At 39.5% G+C, this 21,871-nt stretch overlaps 1 protein-coding gene across 4 annotated transcripts; it reads right to left on the bottom strand.

Moving 5' to 3' along the window:
- Nucleotides 1-77: 77 nt before the first annotated feature.
- On the bottom strand, nucleotides 78-20,892 carry LOC117298509 (cyclin-C-like). 4 transcript variants are annotated; one of them, XM_033781801.1, is made up of 15 exons: nucleotides 20,809-20,892; nucleotides 16,865-17,037; nucleotides 16,149-16,255; nucleotides 14,842-14,926; nucleotides 13,735-13,804; nucleotides 12,268-12,319; nucleotides 11,936-11,994; nucleotides 10,885-10,920; nucleotides 9,566-9,657; nucleotides 9,094-9,161; nucleotides 8,397-8,476; nucleotides 7,178-7,305; nucleotides 5,970-6,002; nucleotides 5,235-5,265; nucleotides 78-712 (listed from the first exon to the last, which is right to left on the bottom strand). In XM_033781801.1, exons 2-14 carry the CDS (start codon nucleotides 16,894-16,896, stop codon nucleotides 5,253-5,255), a joined length of 855 nt encoding a protein of 284 aa, XP_033637692.1. In that variant the 5' UTR covers nucleotides 16,897-17,037; nucleotides 20,809-20,892; the 3' UTR covers nucleotides 78-712; nucleotides 5,235-5,252. The 4 variants fall into 4 exon arrangements, with proteins under 4 accessions (XP_033637692.1, XP_033637691.1, XP_033637694.1 ...); XM_033781800.1 differs by lacking the exon at nucleotides 5,235-5,265; XM_033781803.1 differs by lacking the exon at nucleotides 5,970-6,002.
- Between the last annotated feature and the right edge of the window lie 979 nt (nucleotides 20,893-21,871).

Below are 21,871 nucleotides of genomic sequence, written 5' to 3'. Positions count from 1 at the left end.
TGGGCACATTTATTCGACTGCTGACTACTGACCAGCAATGTACATGCGCAGTGACGCACTCACTCGAACGATTTATTTGGAAGTCTAGTCAACCTTCCGCCTTTTCGCTATAGTGTCACTGGTTCCCTTCTGCGCTTTACACATGTTAGAATAGATCATGCTGTTGGGGCCAGTGAAATAACCATGGGCTCGAGGCTGGTTCCAAATGGTCGACCACAGTAGTCAACCAATGGTCGACCAGCCTGGGTTCGAGTGAAAATGGTCAACCTTTTAGTTGTGCATACTCGAACTTGCTCTAGGTTGTTTAGAACTGACGATTTTCAAAAACAAGATCCTGCGATAAACTGGAAACTCCATGCAAAGTACGCATAACAAGTCCATGTGTTCAACATTCTCTTACCGGTTGTGTCCCCGAGTGCATGCCGAATCGAACCATGTTGTTCAAGAGCTTGTTCTCAATGTTTTTCGCGGTTACAAAGACGTCAACGCAAACAGCAATCCAAGTTTACTTTATCATCAAACAATTTGTGCCCTCCCTCTTCCTTTGGTGTAATCAGAACACCATGTACACTGTCTAGCACACCATCAATGCAAGATCCATTTCATAATAGGTGAAGATGCAGTCGAGACCATTTTCAGTTTTCTCTCCTCGAACGGAAAACCTGCCATTCTCTGCTCTCAAACATTCCCATCACCGCCTTGTGATGACTCACTGCCGAAAAAAAAGAAATTTACATTTATGATTACAATATTTAGTATTATATAACACCCAAGCAGATCCTTGCCATTTGATTGGAGGATTGTCCGTCACGTGATAGCAAATAAAAGTACCATTGCACGCTGAGTCACTCACCGTGCTTTTTCGTTCCATCCGAAAAGTACCATTGCACGCTGCCAGTGTGCAATGGTACTTTTCGGATGGAACGAAAAAGCTGAGTAAAAACATCACTGCGTGCGCGTTGTCTTCGGTCACGCAGCAAGGCATATTAGTAAAATTACTAGCATTCGTCTTCTACAATTAAAAATTGGAGGCCTACGCTTTGTTTGTTTTGAAAGTTGTATCTTTCAATCAAAATGACAAAGATCTACTTGGATGTTATATAAAACAAATAATGAATGTTTTTCATTCGTGCAATGGTGCGAATATGTTCATTCGTTGAAAGCTGGAATGTTCCATTCAACTCGGCTCCGCCTCGTTGAATAGAACATTCCATCTTTCAACTCATGAACATATTTGCACCATTGCACTCATAAACATTCATTATGTGTATAATATCAGGGGTGTGACTGGACTGATGCAAAAAAAACCTGAAGAAATAGCTAGCGGGTCTGTTTCCCCTTTCTTAAGCCCGGTTCATAAGCCTATGCGAATTTGACGTTAATTTTACGTCAAAACTCTATTTTCGCTGCGATATTCGCAAGAGAGTTAAGCACAACTCAACTGCTGCGAATTATTCGTTGCAAATTTGTAACGTCAACAATCGTATCGCATTCGCATGAAGTGTGAACCAGGCTTTATTCTAGACCAGGAACCTCCAGATGATACAATTCAGCAGCCGATTTCACAAAACTTTATGCAACTGCATAAGTCCACTTGCACAACGTTTATGGCACAACGTTTATGGCGCAACTTACGCCATAAACGTTGTGCAAGTGGACTTACGCAGTTGCGTAAAGTTTCGTGAAATCAGCCCCTGGTTTGCAAACTCGGTGCATTACCAAGAAGAAAAAGTCTAGCTCCAACACTAGCAAACAAAAGCAACATCCAAGTGTGGTTTTCCACAAAAAGTTTTCCAGCTAACATACAGGCAAAATTACAACAATAATAATAATTATACAAAGTTCTTATAAAGTGCACATATCCTAGAAACTAGATCAAGGAGCTGAACAAAATAAAATAAAGAATAAAAAGTTTAGTCTTCAACAGTTTTATCCAGAAAAAAATAAATCAAAGTTCACATTGGGTGCGTTTGATTAGCTTCCCTGGGTCAACCCGGTCTGCCCCCCGTACATTCGAATAGCTTCAACGTCAGCCCCAAGTACCCTGCTTTTGGAGTTGGTCACTTGGGGCTGGCCCGAGGTGCATGACGTCACCACTAGAGAGTGAGTGATCGTTTGATTAGCTCTTGTCAGGGGGCTCACCCGAGTGAGCACTGCGGGGTCGGCCCAGGGAAGCTAAGCGAACGCACCCAACTTCTACTTGATAATGTTAAGAAAACAGCAAGACACTGTCACAGTATTGTCATCAAGATTGTTAAATCCATCTATGCTTGTCGAGGCGCCAACGGGTACAAACTGCATCTCTGGCCGCAGTATCCACAAACGGACAACATGAAAATTTGAATCTTTGTTCAACCCTCAGAAAGCCGAGAAACAATTGATGCATGAATCACTTCTCAGATGCAAACAAATTATCCAAACCATTATTATTACTTTGAATGGAATTCTTCCTTAAAAGATAATGGACACCTTCGGCAATTGTCACTTTGTGTATCTCAACCAATGCATAAAATAACAAACATGTGAAAATTTGAGCTAAATTGGTCGTCAAAATTGCCAAATAATAATGAAAGAAAAAACAGCCTTGTCACACAAAGTTGTGTGCATTCAGATGCTTGATTTCGAGACCTCAAAATCTAACTCCGAGGTCTCGAAATCGAATTTGTGGAAACTTACTTCTTTCTCGAAAACTACGTTACTTCAGAGGGAGCCGTTTCTCACAATGTTTTATGATATCAACAGCTCCCCATTACTCGTTACCGAAGTAAGGTTTTATGCTGTTAATTATTTTGTCCACTGCCTTTAAAACTAGTTTTTACTGTCAACACTGGATGTCTCCAAAGTTTTTATGGCCATTAACTTTTTGAGTATTTTACCAATCTACGACCCTGCGTCTAAAACACATCTCGTGAGATAGAATAACTGACAATTGTAATGCACTACCAACAGGCTTGCAGTAAAATGAATAAGTGGTTAAGTGTGATTTGCCTGTAAAGTTATTAGTGTTTTGGGGGTTTGAATCATAGAAAAATTGACTGGAGCGGGACTTCAACCAATGACCTCCTGATTGCATACTGGTGCTCTAATAACTGAGCTATTTTTTTGCCGGTGTCCCTATTAGTCAATTGTTCCGGGGTGCGGAATTAGTCAGTTATCTGTAATCCCTTTGGAATCATTGTTGGTCAAAGCAGAATTTCAATTAGAAGAGTCGGTGTAAATATTCTTTCAGTTGTGGACATGAAATGAAATGGTTGAAACTACTCAACGCGTCACTTAATTCGTTTTATATCCAAATACAAATTTGCAGAGTCTGCCCAAAATTCTTAAATCTGAGTACTGCACTGAAATCTAACATAAGACCGCACTAAATTGACCCAAATTCACCTACATCATCATCACGATAATCTTGGATGCTCCATTTCGAGGAGTCAATGTCCCTGTGTGTAATACAGTGTAGTACATGTATAATATACTTATTTGCCAATTACACCGATCCACTAAGCTCTGCCCCATTGCGTATTGACCAATCACAGTGCAACGAAGGTCCAACAAATAAGGTCCGACATGCGTGCGAGTATCTTGGCGCGCGCGGCAGAGTTGTGCAGAAAGGCATTGGAGAGCCCCACGTGTTCTTGCTCACACCTGCGTCGTGGGCGGAGCCTACTGGATCGGTCTATTATATAGAACCCTCACGAGAGTATGGAAGAACTTACAAGTCTCTGACCTCACGTTAAAGTGTTGTACATTGTCATTGCTTTTTGTACTCTTCTAGTGCAAAATTTGTCAGCATTCAAAATATTCGATGACATCATGCCGAGACAAATGGGTCTACATTTTTTAACAGGGATGTTACGGTTCGTTTCCGACTCTCAATCAAAAACAACAGCCTCGATTTGAACTTTTTGACTGATGACAAATTTCTTCTTGGACATGTTGGAATGTAAAGACCCACTTGTGAAATATGATGACATGTTTCAGGAATGAACACAAGGCTATACGGACTCTTTTTTCGATAATGCAAAGTTAGGTTTTTTTTCTGCGGGCCCTGCCGTTTTCCTCCCTTCGGAAATGACAAACACTTTCAATCTCTGGCTGTGCTCCAAGGTCATGTGTTGAAGTGGCTGGCTGCCGTAGGCATCCTTGCATGCCTACGGCTCAAACACTTTGTAGCCCTAACCTCCGCACTTCAGCTTCTCAGCTGTGAGAAAGGATGATTAGCCAAGGCTCAAAATTACCACTGGACCGCAGGTAGGTGCCAGTACTTTTAGCATTGGGCCAGTGAAATCACAATCACAACTGGACAAGCCTGGAGGTGTTGTGTTTTTCAATTCACCAATATTAACAGTAATACCACATGGCCTAGTTTCTGTTTAAGAAAATGTTGCATGACAAATGAGATACAGCTTATTTCGAATCTAGTCTTATAAAATAAATGTTGGTCCAGTAAGATTATAAATACACTGTGCTTAGCAATTAAGATTGATACACGTCTTTAAAGGAACATTACAGAATTGATAAGAAGATGAAAGTAGAAAGCATAGAGCTACATAAGGACGCTGGAAAGCATCCCTTGAAATTTTCCCGTCTGAAATTATTTATTTAACATTTGATGAGAAATAAATAAAACTTATATCCTGATTAGAGTTTATCGCTCAGTGAGCATTTTGTTCATTTTTTCTCTTTTTAATCCGATGTCATGCAACATGTGTAATGGTTCTTTTCACTATTTTCTTGTGACCCAGATGGCCGATCTATCTCAAACTACTACAGGTTTGTCAGTTTATGTAAATGGTGGGTTTATAAAGTGCTTCAGCTGCTAGGAACGGTTGTCTGTTATGTTAGCAAAACAAAACAATTTTGTAATGTTCTGTTAGCAAAAAATAATTATGTAATGTTCCTTTAAGATGAATCGTGGCTCTTTGTGAAATCGAGCACAGACCCCCAAAGCTTTTTTTTTATAATCAGGTTTATCTTTTTACGGTAGGTGGGTCTTGGACCTGGCCCCTATATCACTGTGCAGAACCCTTCAAGCAATGCGGTTATTAAACAAGGGTATTAAACAAAATCTACAGTACACTATCCGCTGTCATTTACTGTGCGTGGTACAACCAACGTGGCGGCGCACTTTGTGACGCACACACACGCAAAACGGAAACGAATACTACCGGTAAGCTTCCCGTTTCGGTGCGTCTAGAAACACAACGTGAAAGGAGAATAGATATAAAACAACCAACCTGTGAAATTTTTGCTGCTCATTGCGTTGCGCTGTTAATGAGAAAGATAAAATGCATTCAGAAATATTTACATCGGCAAAGAGGAACTTGCATTGTTTGGGTTTTTTTTTTTTTTCTTCTTTTTTTTCCCCTGTTAGGAAACTTGTTGAAAAATGTTGATATGCACGGTTGACATAATGATGGTAGAAACGCGAGAGGACAGAAAAATCGTCGCAGGTTTCACAAAGTGGCGTTTTACTCAAAAGTCAGAATTGCAAGACATTTTGTTTAGTCACTGTTTGGACTGCAAAACACATTTATCTTTCATTATACCAAATCTTAATCCTCAAATATGTTTAGTTTTGCAAACAAAGTAAACAACTTTTAATAAAATCTAAGTAAACTGAAGTTTTTTTTTCTTTTTCACATGGTGACACTTTGCATACAGGCAATCCAGCACATGTGCGTGAGTACTTACGCGCACACTAGGCAAGGAACCCTCCGGCACTTTTAGTTTTCACGAAGTGACAGTTTTGATTCGGGCATGTTGCACAATGCGCGCTGTGTGTTTGTTAGTTTTTCACTAAGTGTCCTTTCTTTGTTTTGTTTTTTACAATTACTCATAAAGTATGAATTTATTTTTTAAAAGCAAGTAAATGGCTAAAACATTGGTATCGACTTTCATACACTAACATTAATTCGTCCAGGAACGATATTCAAAGATCAACAACTTCAAATTTCTAAATCAAGTTTTACCTCTGTGGGGTCGGTCGAGTCAAATCGTGAAACCTGCGACGAAATAAGAGACAAATGGTATGAGACGACAACATAATCAAATGCAAAACGTGCCAAAAAAAAACAAAAACTTGAAGACATTAAATTAATTGCGCTCATCAAAGTTTAACAGATAATGGCTCAAAATATTTGAGTTTAAAACACAGTTATCACTGATTTTTCAAGACCAGTCAGTCGCAAGACAGCTTCTGCTGGTCTTGGTTATCCATCTCAGCATGTGCATAGGCACCCAGTGGTCCTGGTAATAAATTAAGGATCAAGTTTTTGTTGGGCCGTCCTCGCTACAATTATTCAAATTTTAGGTCGAAAACTTTACTACAGCGGGATCTGACCCAGCGACCTCCGGATTAACGTTTTCGGCGCTCCACCAACCAAGTTTTCTCTCCTTTATATGTTGGAGTCTCCTTATTTTGTGGTTTACTTTGTGCCTATTTTTGGCCTTCGCTTGAAGTCGAGGAATTATGAAACAACGCCTTTGAAATATTGACTCAGAAATGAACAAACCAGCTAGAATGACTGCACTAAATCATGATTACTGATTTGCACTTTCATTTTAAGCTTGGATTGCTTATAGAACACATGAACTTGTTTAGAATGCTTTTAGAGAACATAGTTTTGAACATAAAAATAGGTGTTGCTTAAAGGCAAAGTTCACCTTTGGTTTTTAGTTTTTAGACCTGTTGTTCATTCTAAAACGTGGTCGCTTTTTTGAGATATTGCGAAAAACAAAATGGAGCGAGTACAGCCACACAGGAAGAATAACCCAATAGGAATACAGAATCTAGAGAAACATAATGCTTCCGGTATTCAATATTTGGGGGAAAAAATGCATCTGAATGCATAATACTATTAAAAAAACTGCTTTACTTCTAAAAAGTAAGTTTTTATTGCCATTAGTTTTTAGAGTCAACATCAAACATATACGGACTCTTTAAAAAGAAATATTATGCAAAAACCGCATTGCTCACAGCAAACCCGACTCGGCGTCAAACACAAAACTGTACCACTACGGTAAAGACAGCAAACAGAGTGAAACAAATATTGGACATGTTTTATACCAGGGACTAGTTGGAGGGTGGGGGTAGGCTGGGCAGGGTGGGGGGGGGGGGGTGGGGGTAGGCTGGACAGGGTGGGGGGGAGGGGCTGGTGGGATGGGCGGACTATGATACCTTTGTGAGGGAGGGGGCTGGAGCACAGCTTTGGGTACAGTGCTTAGTAGAGCTGGCATTTCTTTCTTCTCGTCGTAGCTCTTCCAGAGTTCGTACAACTTCAGGATTTGTTGAGTTATCTCCAGAACCTTTAAAGCAATATTTAACAAACAAAAGTGTGTGGGAAGGTCAGAAGGTCAACCAGTGGTTTCAATAAGTGTTCAACGCAAGGATTGTCACATGATTAGTCATGTTTTCTTCGTAGCATTTGCCACTAAGAGCAAATTGGAGGGCGCACAATTAGTCAACCACTGATCAGCAACTTACATGTGCAGTGATGCACTCACTCAAACCATAGAGCAAGGAATAGAAGGAGTTGCAACTCCGGTCTTAATCACCGAAGCTGCAATCAATCCGATTAGCGCTGCACCCACCTCCAGTGGCAACACTATGGAGGTGAACCGCAGCGCCTGTAAAAGGCTGTACACATTCCAACTGCAGTGAGCTCTTTGTATCAAAATTATCAAATTATCTAGTTTTGTAATTTCCTAAGTAATTATGTTCTGTTAACTTTCCTTTTTGTTATCAACTCTCAATATGTATTTAAGGCTGCATAGCAAACAAATTGATAGAAACAGTTTAATTACAAACAAACATTGTTTTGTGCTATTTTTGCTGTATGCATTACACCTTTCACTGTACTTTTATTTCATCAATCAACATTGTTATTGTTATAAAGTAAAACCAATTAATTTATATTATAAAGGGTCCAGGCTCTGTATAAGCCCAGGCTTTTTCCTGGTGCCCTCCTCTTATCACCCTTTGTTCTTTTTTTCTTGTATGTTTTATGATAACTTATTGTGATATTTGGAAATAAAAAATAAACAAATACCCCACGTGTGTTACCGCCTTTCGCTGCATCGCTGGTATCACATCCATCGGTTTCCATTCATAACTATTGTAGTGGTAGAGTAGCAACAACCAAGTTCAACGCGTGCGCAGTATACAATGTTAGCCACGTTGCATGCGAACAGTGCTACATTAGAAACTGTCGACTTTGAACTTTCTACTGAATTTTGAAGTAAAAAAATAGGCCTTACCTGTGATGAGTTATTATAATATCTGTAATATTGATTGTTTTATCATGAAAAGAATGTCGGTGGTCTCCGGCCATTGATATTGAATCGAGATTGTTTGCAAACGTTTATCCATGCCTCCTAATAAGGATTTCAAGCCTTACCTTGTCCAGATCCACGTTCAACTCAGCAAACCAATGTTTGGTGTCCTTCTGAGAGATCACACAGGCCATGTGCAAACAAGCTTTTGCAAAAAAAAAGAAAAAAGGACAAACAACGTTAGGTTGCGATTGTGACTCATGAGAAACCACCAAACCCCAAATGTTTTGCCTCTAAGATTTAAAGGAACACGTTGCGTTGGATCGGTCGCGTTGGTCTTTGAAAAGCGTTTGTAACCTATAAAATGCATACGGTTAGAAAGATGATTTAGAAGTAGAATACAATGAGCCACACAAATTTGCCTCAAAATTTTTGGTTTTCCATTTATATTGCGAACTAACACGGTCGGCCATTTATGCGAGTCCGTGTTAGTCGATGAGGTAAAAAGGAAAACCACGCAACTTGATACTTGTGTGGATCATTATATTCTACTTTTAAAAAATCTTTCTAATCATTTGCATTTTATTGCAAACGGTTCCAAACGCTTTTCAAAGACCAACTCAACCGATCCTAGGCAATGTGTTCCTTTAAGCTAACCAATTATTCGCTCATAAGCAATACATCAAGAAGTATAGCACCTAGGTTTTGTGCCATTTTGAAGCTTAGTTGATTTTACGTGTAATGACTCAATAGGACCAAACAATTGGAAGCCCGTAAACAGCTTTATTGAATAGCATGTGATGATGCCTTGTATATACTTACCTAGAGCAATAAGGTATGGTGGATACAGGAGGCACACGTCTGTTCTCAGACTGTCGTTGACGATACGCCTGAAGTGTGGGGGGGGCGGAATAACAGAAATAATCTTTAATATAGTAATTGTCAAAGAAGTAATAAACCACAGGGAAGCGAGACAGAAAATTGACAAAGCCGGTTTTGAACCTGCAACCAACTGAGCTTAACTACAATCCCTGCCAAAATACTTGGGCCACCCATGGAGCCACCCATTCACAACGTTACAGTAAACATTCCCTAGGTCCACTTCCCCGTGACAATAAACAATCTCTCCCATGTCCCCCCGCTCAATTGATGGGAACGCAGAAGACCGAGCAATGAGAGCCAACATTGAAATGGGGCACGGGGGCCCTGATGGGAGAGCCCAACGAGATATGGCCGGGATTATAGCCCTATATCTCTGTTTTGGGGTGTCTGAGATACACCCCATTTTACTTACCAGGCAAGAGGCAGCAATATTTCTTCCTGGCCTAGGTCAGCTACATACTGCATGAGTGGCCGGTATGGATGGAACACAATCAGACAACAGTCCTGAACAAGTAAACAAAAGAGATGTAAGGAGCATTCGGCAATTAATATCACATACTCTAACCTAGGTGCTAGAGCAGTTCCTAATTCACCCAGTTAATTGCTGATTTCAAAGAGTACATGCATGACATAACATACATTCAATTCATCAATTGAATTCATCAACATTTATTTCCACCAATGATAATCACTTTAGAAAAGAAAAAACAATTGATACAATAAAACTAATACGTGGAGGCATTACACAGGAAGCCGAAGCTTATAAACGGGTGCCTTAAACATAAACAAACAATGAACTTAAAGCCATTATACACTTTCGGTAAACAGACAAACAAACCGAGTGTACATAAACTGAAGTAGACATCAGAAGGACATACGCAACATTAAACTAGTAATACAACGACACGGTTAATAAAAGAGGTACCAAGCAAAATAAAGCACATTAAAAGCGAACGGTATGAATGTAGGGAAAAAACAAGGCAAAATACATGTCAACTATGCTATGGCCATTCATCTAGTGACAGAGCAGAGCCGATTCACAGCTGATTTCAAAACAATGCTACCACTTCTGGCTTATTACAAAGAATCCAAAGATTTTTTGCCAACTCTATTTTCCTTACAAGAATTTACTAACTAGACACGATTGCACGTATGCACAAATGCATATAGCTGTTTCGTTAATAACATTTTTTAATTACTCAACTGAATGTGAAACTCTTTTTGTATTCAAAGCAGTTATGACCTATCCAGCCTATTTCAAAAAATAATTAAGATTACACCAAGTGCAGTTAGCAATTTATGACTTAAAGTGGCAAAAATGAAAAAATAATAAAATAATAATGTGACAACGCCATCATGACGTCATTTCACAATTTACAAGAACTTGCCAATATCTGACAAGCTACCAAGTTTTAACATGATTGCATTATTACTTAGGGAGTTATTTAGGAACTATGCAAAAGGCCCCTTTGTCTGAAACATACACAACCAAAAATTAATAAATGAATACAATTTTAACAAAAACAAGAGCTGCTTCGCTGTGCTGCGCTATGAAACAGCTTTAGAATGGAGTCGGACGGTGTCCTAGCTTTGTTACTTCACCCCAAATCCGCAGAGATGGTAAATTTAATTGGAGTTCACACAATTTTTTTTGAGAGAGAAACAAAAAAAAGGTTGAGCAGTTAGTTCAAATCTGACAAAAGCAAAAAAACCTACAACACAAAAACTTACCATTATTTCAAGTAAGAAAAATTCACACTCCAGCACCTGTGTAAGACGACAGATAACATCAAATTAATTGATACATTCCTGGATGCCATGCAGGACATAATAAATAATAATCGTTGCTTCTTATATAGCGGTCAGGTCCGTCATGCAGTGACGCTTCAACATTATTACCGCTGGTCACAAGGGCCTTAGTTCATTCCTTAAACAATCTGAGCTCCCTAGGGAGTATACAGCCGGTTCTGCGAGTTAGCGCGCTCCAAGCTTATCAGTCACATAAACCATCTCTGCCCTCACAGGTACCCATTTTACCCCAGGGTGGAGAGAAGCAAATGGTTAAGTGTCTTGCTCAAGGACACAATTGTCACGACCGGGATTCGAACCCACACTCTGCTGAACAGAAACACCAGAGCTTGAGTTCGGTGCTCTTAACCGCTCGTCCACGACACCCAACAAAGGTGTTGTTGATGATACTTCATTGTATGATCCTGCCCCGTACAATACAGGGTTCGTATTTGGGAGAAACATTCCACAAGACCGCAAGGCTGGTAGCTCAAAATTAATACTGGATCAGAATTTATGACACAAGACCAGAATAAAAATTATAACAAACTTTTCCTGATTCCTGATAACATGTAAGTAATTGCACTAAAGCCATGAAAGAGATGATTTATCTCAATGTCTCTGTGGTTAAGTATACTTCAATACTCAGTAGAACTAAATGGTATTTTTCAGAATCAAAGACATCATTTGAGCGGGGGTGCCAGTCAGAAGTCTGGCATCCCCAACATAGATATCGACTAACCATGCTAACTTGGCGACTGCCAACATTGCGCTGGATAGCTTAGCTGGTGGAGTGCCAGTTCAGTAATCCGGAGATATTTGGTTCAGCTCCAGTACATTTTTCTTTGTTCAAACCTAAACAATTTTGTAAATCTACAATTGTGGTTAATTACTTGATGTTATTATTATTACATGTATAACAAAAAAAAACAATAATTCTTCAGGTCTGCCTTACAAAAAAAACCTGTGAAGTGAATATTTCTTTAGAACTCACCTGCGCCATTCTGAATGGGAACTCCTGGTTCTGGAAAGCATAGCCAAACTTATTCTTCACTGAAAGACAAACAATTTAGTTTGTAAGGAAAACAGTTTCGAAGAGCTTGCTTTTTAAAGAATGTAGTGAACGCAAGTACGCCCGCAATCATTTTGTATTTTAGCATCATTGTGTGGATTTTGCTTTTGTAGCACTTTAATGTAGGCTCCTCCTTTTTAATATTAATAAGGCTGGCCTCCTTCCAGTTCGCATTTTTGTACACCTTGTTTGAAAAAAAAACAACAATTTTGATTCTTGAAGACATGTTGGTTGTCCTACTTGGTAGTCCTTACCTACTGACTGGCATGCATTGATTAGCCTACTGCTTGTTATAACACCAAACTCCTGTAGAGAACGACAAAACGAAAAACAACAAGGAATTAGGAATCCGAGAATGTTACACCCGTTTCAGTCAGGCCGAAGGAGCGACTCTACGTCGACCCAAATACATTTTGATTTAAGCATAGAGGAAGGAAGAGAAGGAGCTCGAACGACTGCAGAGTAACAAAAGAATACCCTGACAATGCCCCTGTCTGACCAGTGGAAAAAGATAGGAGACCTCCAGCTGGACGGCCGATTAACGAGCAGGATTAGAGCTCTTTGTACAGAACGTGTGGTACCGCCAGTCTGCGCTCTTGCCTGCGTGTAAAGTTGAATCATTGGAGACAAGAATTGTGAATGTACACGTTTTCATTTACAGTTTGTGGTGTTTCACGGAAACATCTTGGCATATTTTTACATTTTTTGTGACTTTCTAGTCACTAGCGGTGGTTCAAAATTTGGGTATTAGCACACGAGGGTGGTTGGTATTCAATTGTGTTTTTTCGACTTGGTGGGCACAAGTGTACACAATTTTTATCAGGTTTAACAAAAAATTCTGTATTATATCTATACGACATACGACACCATAGTTGAGTGAAAAACCCAAGTGCGCACGCGCAAACTCGCCAGGTCGCCCATTGTCTGTATAAGGTATGTGGGTGATTACGAGGTGTCGTTAAACGACCGCGGTACCAGGGGTTTGACTTTTGAAGTCCCTTCGTTCGAGCTCCTTCTCTTCCTTCCTCCATGGTTTAAGAGAGGCAAATTTAGGTTGGGCCCATGACAAGATAAACTTCTGAAACCAAGGCACTTCAGAGTCGTTCCGAACGACTGCAATAGTCGATCTTTCGACTTCTAGCGCATTCAGTCGCTCCTATGTTTCAGAAATCTTTCATATAGGCCCTACTTAATTCAGAATTTGGTTTGGCCCGACTCTGGAGCACCTGTCGAAAATGAGTGTTACATTATATGACCAACAAAAAAAGCAGCTTTCAGTCCCTTATGTCAAAAAGCTGTATCGCCTGACACTATCGCCTGATACTGATCAAAACATCATGTTGAAACCATTGGTTCTTTTCAGAACCACCCCCAACTCATTAGAGATAGTCATTACATGGTGTCACCGCAAACCTTTCCATATCGTAATTCCACCATGCAAAGTTTCAAATCCTACGCAAAATGCTGTCTATATCATTGCTTGCACCATGAACTGACCTATCTGACAAAAATCTCACATTTTTGCAAATATTTTTGGCACAATTAAATCATTATCATTTTCAGCAAAGGTTCAGTACCTCATGCGTGGTAGTTTCAGTATTAGACTAAATTTAGTAAAACAATGGAAACCCCAATAAGGTTCTACTTTCTTTACAAAATAAGTTACAAGAAAGCTTGTTATGCCAGTGAAATCAATTTTAAACTGGGTTTATTCAACTTACCTCAACTTTTGATGCCAGAAATATACTTGTTGGTCCGACCAGTAAAGGGTCAATGCTATTCAGAGGATGTCTGGTATGGAATGAAGGGCAGACAAAATAAGACCCTTATTTCCTTCAAAGATTTTAATTGTTCATATTTGTATAATCAGTAACAGTGTTGTAGCTAGGACATATTTAGTGGTGGGTAGCTGAATTTAAATTTGGTCAGAGATTGTGAGCAGTGCGCACTCTGTAATAAGGACTGTTTTAGGGCTAAATATTAACATTCCAATCACTTATTTTGCGCAACATTTTAGTCTTGCAATGTGATCAATATCGGCAGAACTTTTCATTTTTTATTAATTTTGGGGGACATTTTGTGGTGGGCAGCAGTCTATTTTTCAGCTGAAGTGCCGGGCGGAAATTGTCAGTGCTGGGCGGGCCCGCCCACCGCCGCCCACCGTAGCTACAACGCTGATCAGTAATTTAAAATGTGTGTAAGTTTGCATCGGGATAAAGAACGTTGTCTCAATGCAATAAGGTCATTAATAGTATTTTCATATTCTCAAAAGAATACATCTTTGTGATAACACCATGAGAATAGTTTCGTTCTAGTAGTGTTGGTTCTGAAAAGAACCTGTTGTTAAAGACACTAGACACAATTGGTAATTGTCAAAGACCAGTCTTCTCCCTTGGTGTGTCAACATGCATAACATAACACACCTGTGAAAATTTAAGCTTAATTGGTCCTTGAAGTTGCGAGAGAATAACCCTTGTCACACACAGTTGTGTGCTTTCAGATGCTTGATTTTGGGACCTCAAAATCTAATTCTGAGGTCTCAAAATCAAATTTGTCGAAAATTACTTCTTTCTCGAAGACTGCGTTAGACAGTGCTATGATATCATGCAACTCAACTTGCACTAGTGACCTTATAGTCCTGATGAGCAGGTATTATTTATATTTATCACACATGAGTATATAAACAAGTCCGTGTAGGGTAAAAGACAAATGATATACTCAGTAAGAATGGTTGAGCGTTGATGTGTGAACTCAAACATCACAAACAAGCTGCATCACATAATGCAGTTGGCAGTTGGCATTCTTTGGTGTGATGTTATTCAACTTACTTGGCATAGAAGCGTTTGAAATACACCATTCCTGTAGCAATAACCTGCTGTCTGACTTTCAGCTGCTCTCCAATTGCCTGCATAACTGAAATTCAAAACATATTGTGGTTCAAATAGCAGTTTGTAATAGCCTGAAGTGTTCATTGAGATGTTCCATGGTCATCCATGGGGTCTAGTGCACTGTGGATTAGTTTCTTTTATGTCAGAGTGTGGGCTTTGAGTCCCAGTCATGACTTCTTCTATTTCGAGTGGTGTCCTCGGTCAATGATATTTCGGCTGAGGTTTCTCCAGGACTTCCTGTCCCCCCTGGCATGTGGATACTTCTCCAGCTGTCACAAATCTTGACAACTACATTTTGAGCAAGATACTTTGTCATTGGTTTAACCATTAGACAGGGTATTAAGCTAGAGGCTCAGTGGTTTGTGTAGAGAAAAAGAACCCAGTGCAATATATTGTTAAGGGAAGGGGTTTGCCCAGTGTTTTCTGGCATGGTTGGCTCTTGGCTGAAGAATGCGCTGCATTACATTGAAAACCATTTATTGGTGCTTCATAAATGGATCTTAGTGCTTGCCCAACTCATTTTAATCTAGTCTAGCAATGTATTTGAGCCACAATCTCTGCAGTCTTGTGACCATTCCTCCAAATTCAAGAAACCCGTCTGATAAATATCTATCAATTCTGTTAGTACACTCACACATGAAATGAATGAGGTAGATTTTCTCAAAAAATTTTTTTAACCAGACCAGAATTGACTTAACAATCTTGTTATGTAAATTCTAGCTTGGTAAAAAAATTCAGGTACATTTTTCTACGAGCCTGCAAATGTTAAAAACCTGTGTACAGGCTTATTAAATTTTGGGGAATCAACACATGAAAATGTAGACTGTTAAAGGCAGTGGACACTAATGGTAATTGTCAAAGACTAGCCTTCACAGTTGGTGTATCTCAACATATGCATAAAATAACAAACCTGTGAAAATTTTTATCTCAATCGGTCATCGAACTTGCGAGATAAGAGTGAAAGAAAAAAACACCCTTGTCACACGAAGTTGTGTGCGTTTATTTTGTGGTTGATTTTGAGAAACTTGAGGTCTCGAAATCAAATTCGTGGAAAACTATTTCTTTCTCAAAAAGTACGTCACTTCAGAGGGAGCCGTTTGTCTCAATGTTTTTAACTATCAACCTCTCCCCAATTACTTGTTACCATGTGAGGTTTTATGCCGATACTTATTTTGAGTAACTCAGAGTAATTACCAATAGTGTCCACTGCCTTTAACGTTTTACAGTGTGTCATTTATATAACTTACTGTTGCAGTAGAAGATCATGACGCGCTGGTAAGTCTCTTCAGTGAGGACCTCCAAGTCTTTCTGTCTGTCTCTCATTAAGATCTGGGGGTCTAGTATCCACTGCGTACTGTCATATGGGGAAGAACATGAGACGTGACTACATGATACATACAATTTCTTTTACCGAATTACCAGATGCGTCTGCAGCTGTGGCTTGGTCATCATGAGCTACGCATTGAAGGGAACTATGGGTGCGTTCGATTAGCTTCCCTGTGTCGACCCTGCGGAGCTCATTGGGGTGAGCCCCTGACGAGAGCTAATCGAACAATTACTCGCCCTCTCGTGGTGACGTCATGCACCTAGGGCCCGCCCCAAGTGACCCCATTCCACAATGTGTACATTTAGGGCTGACCGGTGTGAGCCCTTGGAATGACGTCAAAGCTATTCATACGTACCGTGGGTAGATCGGGGTCGACCCGGGGAAGTTAATCGAACGCACCCATTGTAACACAGCAACGTCCTTGGCAACAGACAGAGCCATAGCAGCCAATATAGCCTGAATGCATGAAGAGCATCTAAAAAATATAGCCGTACCACAATGCGTCTTGGAAAATCAAGTTCAGTCAAATAAATCAGACTGCTTAAATGGATGCCATGCTGACGCGTAACTAAAATATGGCAGGTTTTATAAATGTGAATTGCATTAACTGCTTCAAAATCAATTGGAAACCCTTACCAATGTGAACTCTGCCAGAAGTTGCCTGCCATCTCGAAGCTCAAAGTACAGCAATACCCCTCGAGTGATCGGTTCTTCAATTTGAAGCAACTGCATTCAACATCTCCATCAGTCAGTAAAAATCATACTTGCTTCATTAGTACTTGACAGCATTTTAGATTTCAAACCTCACCCTAAATGCAAAAGGAATTAAAGGTTAGGTCATCATTTAGTTTTTATCAATTTAATGCCGATTGGCAAAACTACAGTGTATAAAGAAATAAACAATAAAAGTCAGAGTATTTTCAACAAGAGCATATAATCCGATAATAGGGATACCATAATCGATACCATCTTTGATTTGAAACAAATGTATGATTTGATGTACATGGTAAGCGAGGTTTTGTTGAGGTTTGGGTCAAAATTAAATCTCTTTTTTTTTGAGGTGGGGGGGGGGGGGGTTGCTCATTCCAAAAGTATAACCTACACACGTACCTTTACTTTGTACGAATTCGTTAAGCTTAGAAAATTAGCGATTCTCATAAGTTTCAAAATATAATCTGTTGTTATAATTTAGAGTTACTGAATCAGTGTCACTCACTGTATTGTCACAAACAAATCCCTGCGTAAAATAAAACAAAGTAAAGATGACCAACCAAGAAGTATAAACTATAATCCCTCATAAAATAATAAAATGAGACGACAGCTAGTATAATTTAGTATGGGATTGGGAGGGAAGTGGTTCACTACCTTCATTATGTTTCATCATCATCATCATTCAAAATCAAATCAAAAGACAAAAGTAGAAATTATTGAATATTATATTATTAGGCCTACTACTATCGTAGCGTTATACGTTATCGACCCTCATGTTTTCGGTCCCCAACTTGGATTCCCGTTTACCGCGAAATTGTGCAAGCTGCACCGGTGACAGAAGCTATGCAGTTTACTCACAGTCTGTATTTACATCAGGCTTAATCATGCTGAGAATGAAGTTTCCTGTCGTTGGTTATGCTCAAACACTTATAAAATGATTGATTTTTGGTACTAATCACTAGTGCACTATTATGCCAACATTCAAATGAGTCAAAGAAACATCATCCGACCTCGAAAGTTCAATAAAAAATTACTATCTGCTAGATTGAGTTTCATTCTGCTTAGTCACAAGATGGATCACGTGAGGAGGTTACTATTTGGGATTCTATGGTGTGCAAATGTGGGGAAAATATTAAAATATTTTAAGTGAAAATGACAACAATTTTTAAAATTTTATTTACTGCATACTGTAATAAATTCCGATAAGCATAATAAAAATTAAGTCTACATTAAAGAGAAAATATCATAGATTGGTTTCTTATCTCCTGAAACCAAACATTACTGGTCTGAAATGGGGGGAAACGGATTGTTATGAAGTGTGTGTGTTTCAAGGGGGGGGGGGGTGTTTTACTTTCATGCCTTATGATATTTCTGGATTCTAATAGTAGCCATAGGACAAAAATGTAATTAAATTTGTTAAGTATGTATGTTTGATGGCGATAAACTTACGGATGTAGTCTTTACCGTGGAAGAAGTGGCGAAACAGTTGCAGAAACTCAACCCAACAAAATCCCCTGGACCGGATGGACTGCACCCAATGGTACTGAAGGAAGTATGTAATGAGATAGCACATCCACTTGCCATCATCTTTAGAAAGTCAATGGATGAAGGTGAAGTTCCAAAAGGTTGGAAAGTTGCTGAAGTTACTGCCATCTTCAAAAAAGGTAGTGCTGCAGATGCTGGGAACTACAGGCCAGTCAGCCTCACTTCGATAGTATGCAAGATTATGGAGTCTATCATCAGAAACCACACTATGGCATTTATGAACAACCATAACATCATTCAGGAGGAACAACATGGATTCAGACAGGGTCGCTCGTGTGTAACGCAACTACTCGTTCTAATGGAAATGTGGACAAAACTGCTGGAGGAAGGTGCGGATATTGATGTAGTCTACCTAGATTTCCGGAAAGCATTTGACTCTGTCCCACACCTGCGCCTCCTGAAGAAGGCCGAAGCAAATGGAATTGGTGGCAAGCTGATTCGATGGATCAAAAGTTTCTTGATTGGAAGAAAGCAACGAGTGTCTTTAAATGGTGAGAAATCAGACTGGGCCAGTGTGAGGAGTGGCATCCCGCAGGGCAGTGTTCTTGGGCCAATACTTTTCATAATATACATCAATGACCTACCAAATGTAGTTTCCAGTCTTGTAATGATGTTTGCGGACGACACCAAGATCTTCACTCCAGTCAAGGAAGAAGACGACTGTCAGAAATTACAGGAAGACCTCAACCGGTTGGGTGACTGGTCCTCAAAATGGCAGCTCAAATTCAATGTTGCTAAGTGTGGAGTACTGCACTACGGGAAAGGGGTCGACAGAGTCACTTACACCATGACAGAAGGAAACCACTCCAGAAATTTGAAAGAAATGGACGACGAAAAGGATCTTGGTGTCCTGTTTGACAAGTCACTAACTTTCAGTAAGCACATTGGAGCAATAGCAAACAAGGCGACTCGAATTCTAGGTGTAATAAAACGGACCTTTGACTACATGGATGAGGAGACTTTCAAGGCATTGTACAAGACCATGGTTCGCCCACATCTGGAGTACGCCAACAGCGTTTGGTGCCCCTACTTGAAGAGAGACATTAACAAGTTAGAAAAGGTGCAACGGAGGGCAACCAAAATTGTTCCATCTTTAAGGGAATTGCCATATGAAACAAGGCTGCTACTCCTCGATCTCCCAACACTTGCCTACAGAAGATTGCGGGGTGACCTCATTCAAGTTTTCAAAGTGATGCATGGGTTCCAGGATGTCCATCCAGATAAGCTATTTGACATGTCAAGAAATGTAAAGGGTCTAAGGGGCCATGATCTGAAGATAAACAAGGAACGTAGTATTACCAGAATTCGTCAGAACAACTTCACACAGAGAGTCTGTAATGTTTGGAACAAACTACCAGCTGCAGTTGTTCATTCTCATTCAACTAACATCTTCAAAAATGGCATTGATGAGTACCTCACCAAAAACATTGACATGTACAGTTTTGCAGGATGTTCGCCACAGGATATATGGAAACATAAGTTCATTCTCTTCTGCTCTCACATTTGACTTCGCTACTTCCATTGCATTCAGTACTTTTGCAGTAAGTTTTGTGTGAATATGGATGGGCGTTTTATAAGGCTTCATTTAGCCTTCATTATGCAGAGCCCGAATCTACAGGTATACAGGTATACAGGTATACAGGTATACAGGTATACAGGTATACAGGTATAACTATAAGTAGTAATTGAATAATATTTTTGATTTATTTTGCACGCCATACTAGCTCCTGAATATTCAATAAAATACCAACCAATGAAAGGTGTGAAAACATATGACGTTGCTCCAATGTCGTGCACGCATAAGCACTGTTAATGGCGGACTGTCTCTCGCAACGTAAAACCAAAACTTTAAAAATTTCAACACACCATGAAGTGAAAGTGTTATTGTTAAAAAAATGGATAGATGATTTGAAGAGAAAAAAATTTAGTTTTTGATTGTGAACAATTTTCCTGTTAATTGTTATCCTACTGAAAACATATTTCACCAGGATACTACAATACAATACATGAACTAACTAATAAAATTCTAATGTCTTTTCTATATAAAAAAAAACATGCTCTGGCAAAACAAAACATGGCGTTATTTAAGGCTGACAAACCTTTGAAACAAAGAAACACACCTAGTTCAGACATTTTAGAAGGTGTCGACAATAGACGGATTATGCCTATGTTCTTACGGTTTAGTGATTGTCACTACCACCACCGTCAAACGAACTGGCCATAATGCTAATCTTGGATTGTACAGACTACCAAATGTTATTAGCAGCAACATAATAAATGGGTTTCTTCTGAGCTTATTATAATGAACAATGAGAAATACGCACCACACACAGTAATTCAGTGTATAAAAATGTCTTTGAAGTCGAGACAAAACATCAGCGCCACTGTTTATTATAAATATTTTCCTCGTCCCCAGGTCGTTTACCATTTACAACACTAGTGCATGAAGATATAATAGTGGGGTCGAGCGCAAGTCATTTATTACCTCGTAACCCGAGAGAGTGCAACCGCAGCGCCCTCATCGGTCATAAAATATTTGTTTGGAGCATTTTGCTCGGGATGTTTTATGGGTAGAGCAATCTCATTGGCCAAAAGTTTGTAATGCTTGTTTTGTAACTGCAAAAATGCTTTTAAGTGGATAAGGGGAAAATTGGGCGCACAATAATTTGTTTAGGGGCACTGACCAAATGCAGGCAAACCTTTCGCGGGCAGTCTCAGTTAAGCTAAACTTGCTTATAAGGCATAACTTGCTTATAAGGCAAACCAGTTGGTTCATATGGAAAATGGATGAGTTTGGCACTATCCAGTTGAACCAGTTGACCCCAGTTGCCTGGGTTCAACTGTAATTTTGACCTGGGAAAGCACACATTTCTCCCAGGTTGCTTTTCTTCTATTGTTTTCTTGCAACTTTGATGACAAAATTTTTACATAATTATTTGTTATTCTATGTGTATGTTGGGAGAAGCCAAGTGAGGATACTGGTCTTTGACAACTACCAAAAATATACCCTGCCTTTAAAGGCACTGGACACCTTTGGTAATTGTCAAAGACGAGTAACCTCACTTGGCAGTGTATCCCAACAAATGCATAAAATAACAATAACAATTTGGACTTTGGTCATCGAAGTTGCAAAAGAATAATGAAAGAAAAAAACACCCTTGTTGCACCCATTTATTTTGTGTGCTTTCAGATGCCTAAAAAATATTAAAAGACTTCAAGCCTGAAGCCTTTTACTATTTGAGCAAGAAATTACACCTCTTTCTAAAAAACTACTTCAGCGAGCCGTTTCTCACAATGTTCTATACGCCTCCATGACTCACTACCAATTATTTTGAGTAATTACCATAGTGTCCAGTGCCTTTGAGTCTCATCACAAGTTCACCAACA

The sequence above is a fragment of the Asterias rubens genome, chromosome 13, assembly GCF_902459465.1.
Source record: "Asterias rubens chromosome 13, eAstRub1.3, whole genome shotgun sequence".
NCBI lineage: Eukaryota > Metazoa > Echinodermata > Asteroidea > Forcipulatida > Asteriidae > Asterias > Asterias rubens.
This window is presented reverse-complemented; position numbering and strand designations above follow the sequence as displayed.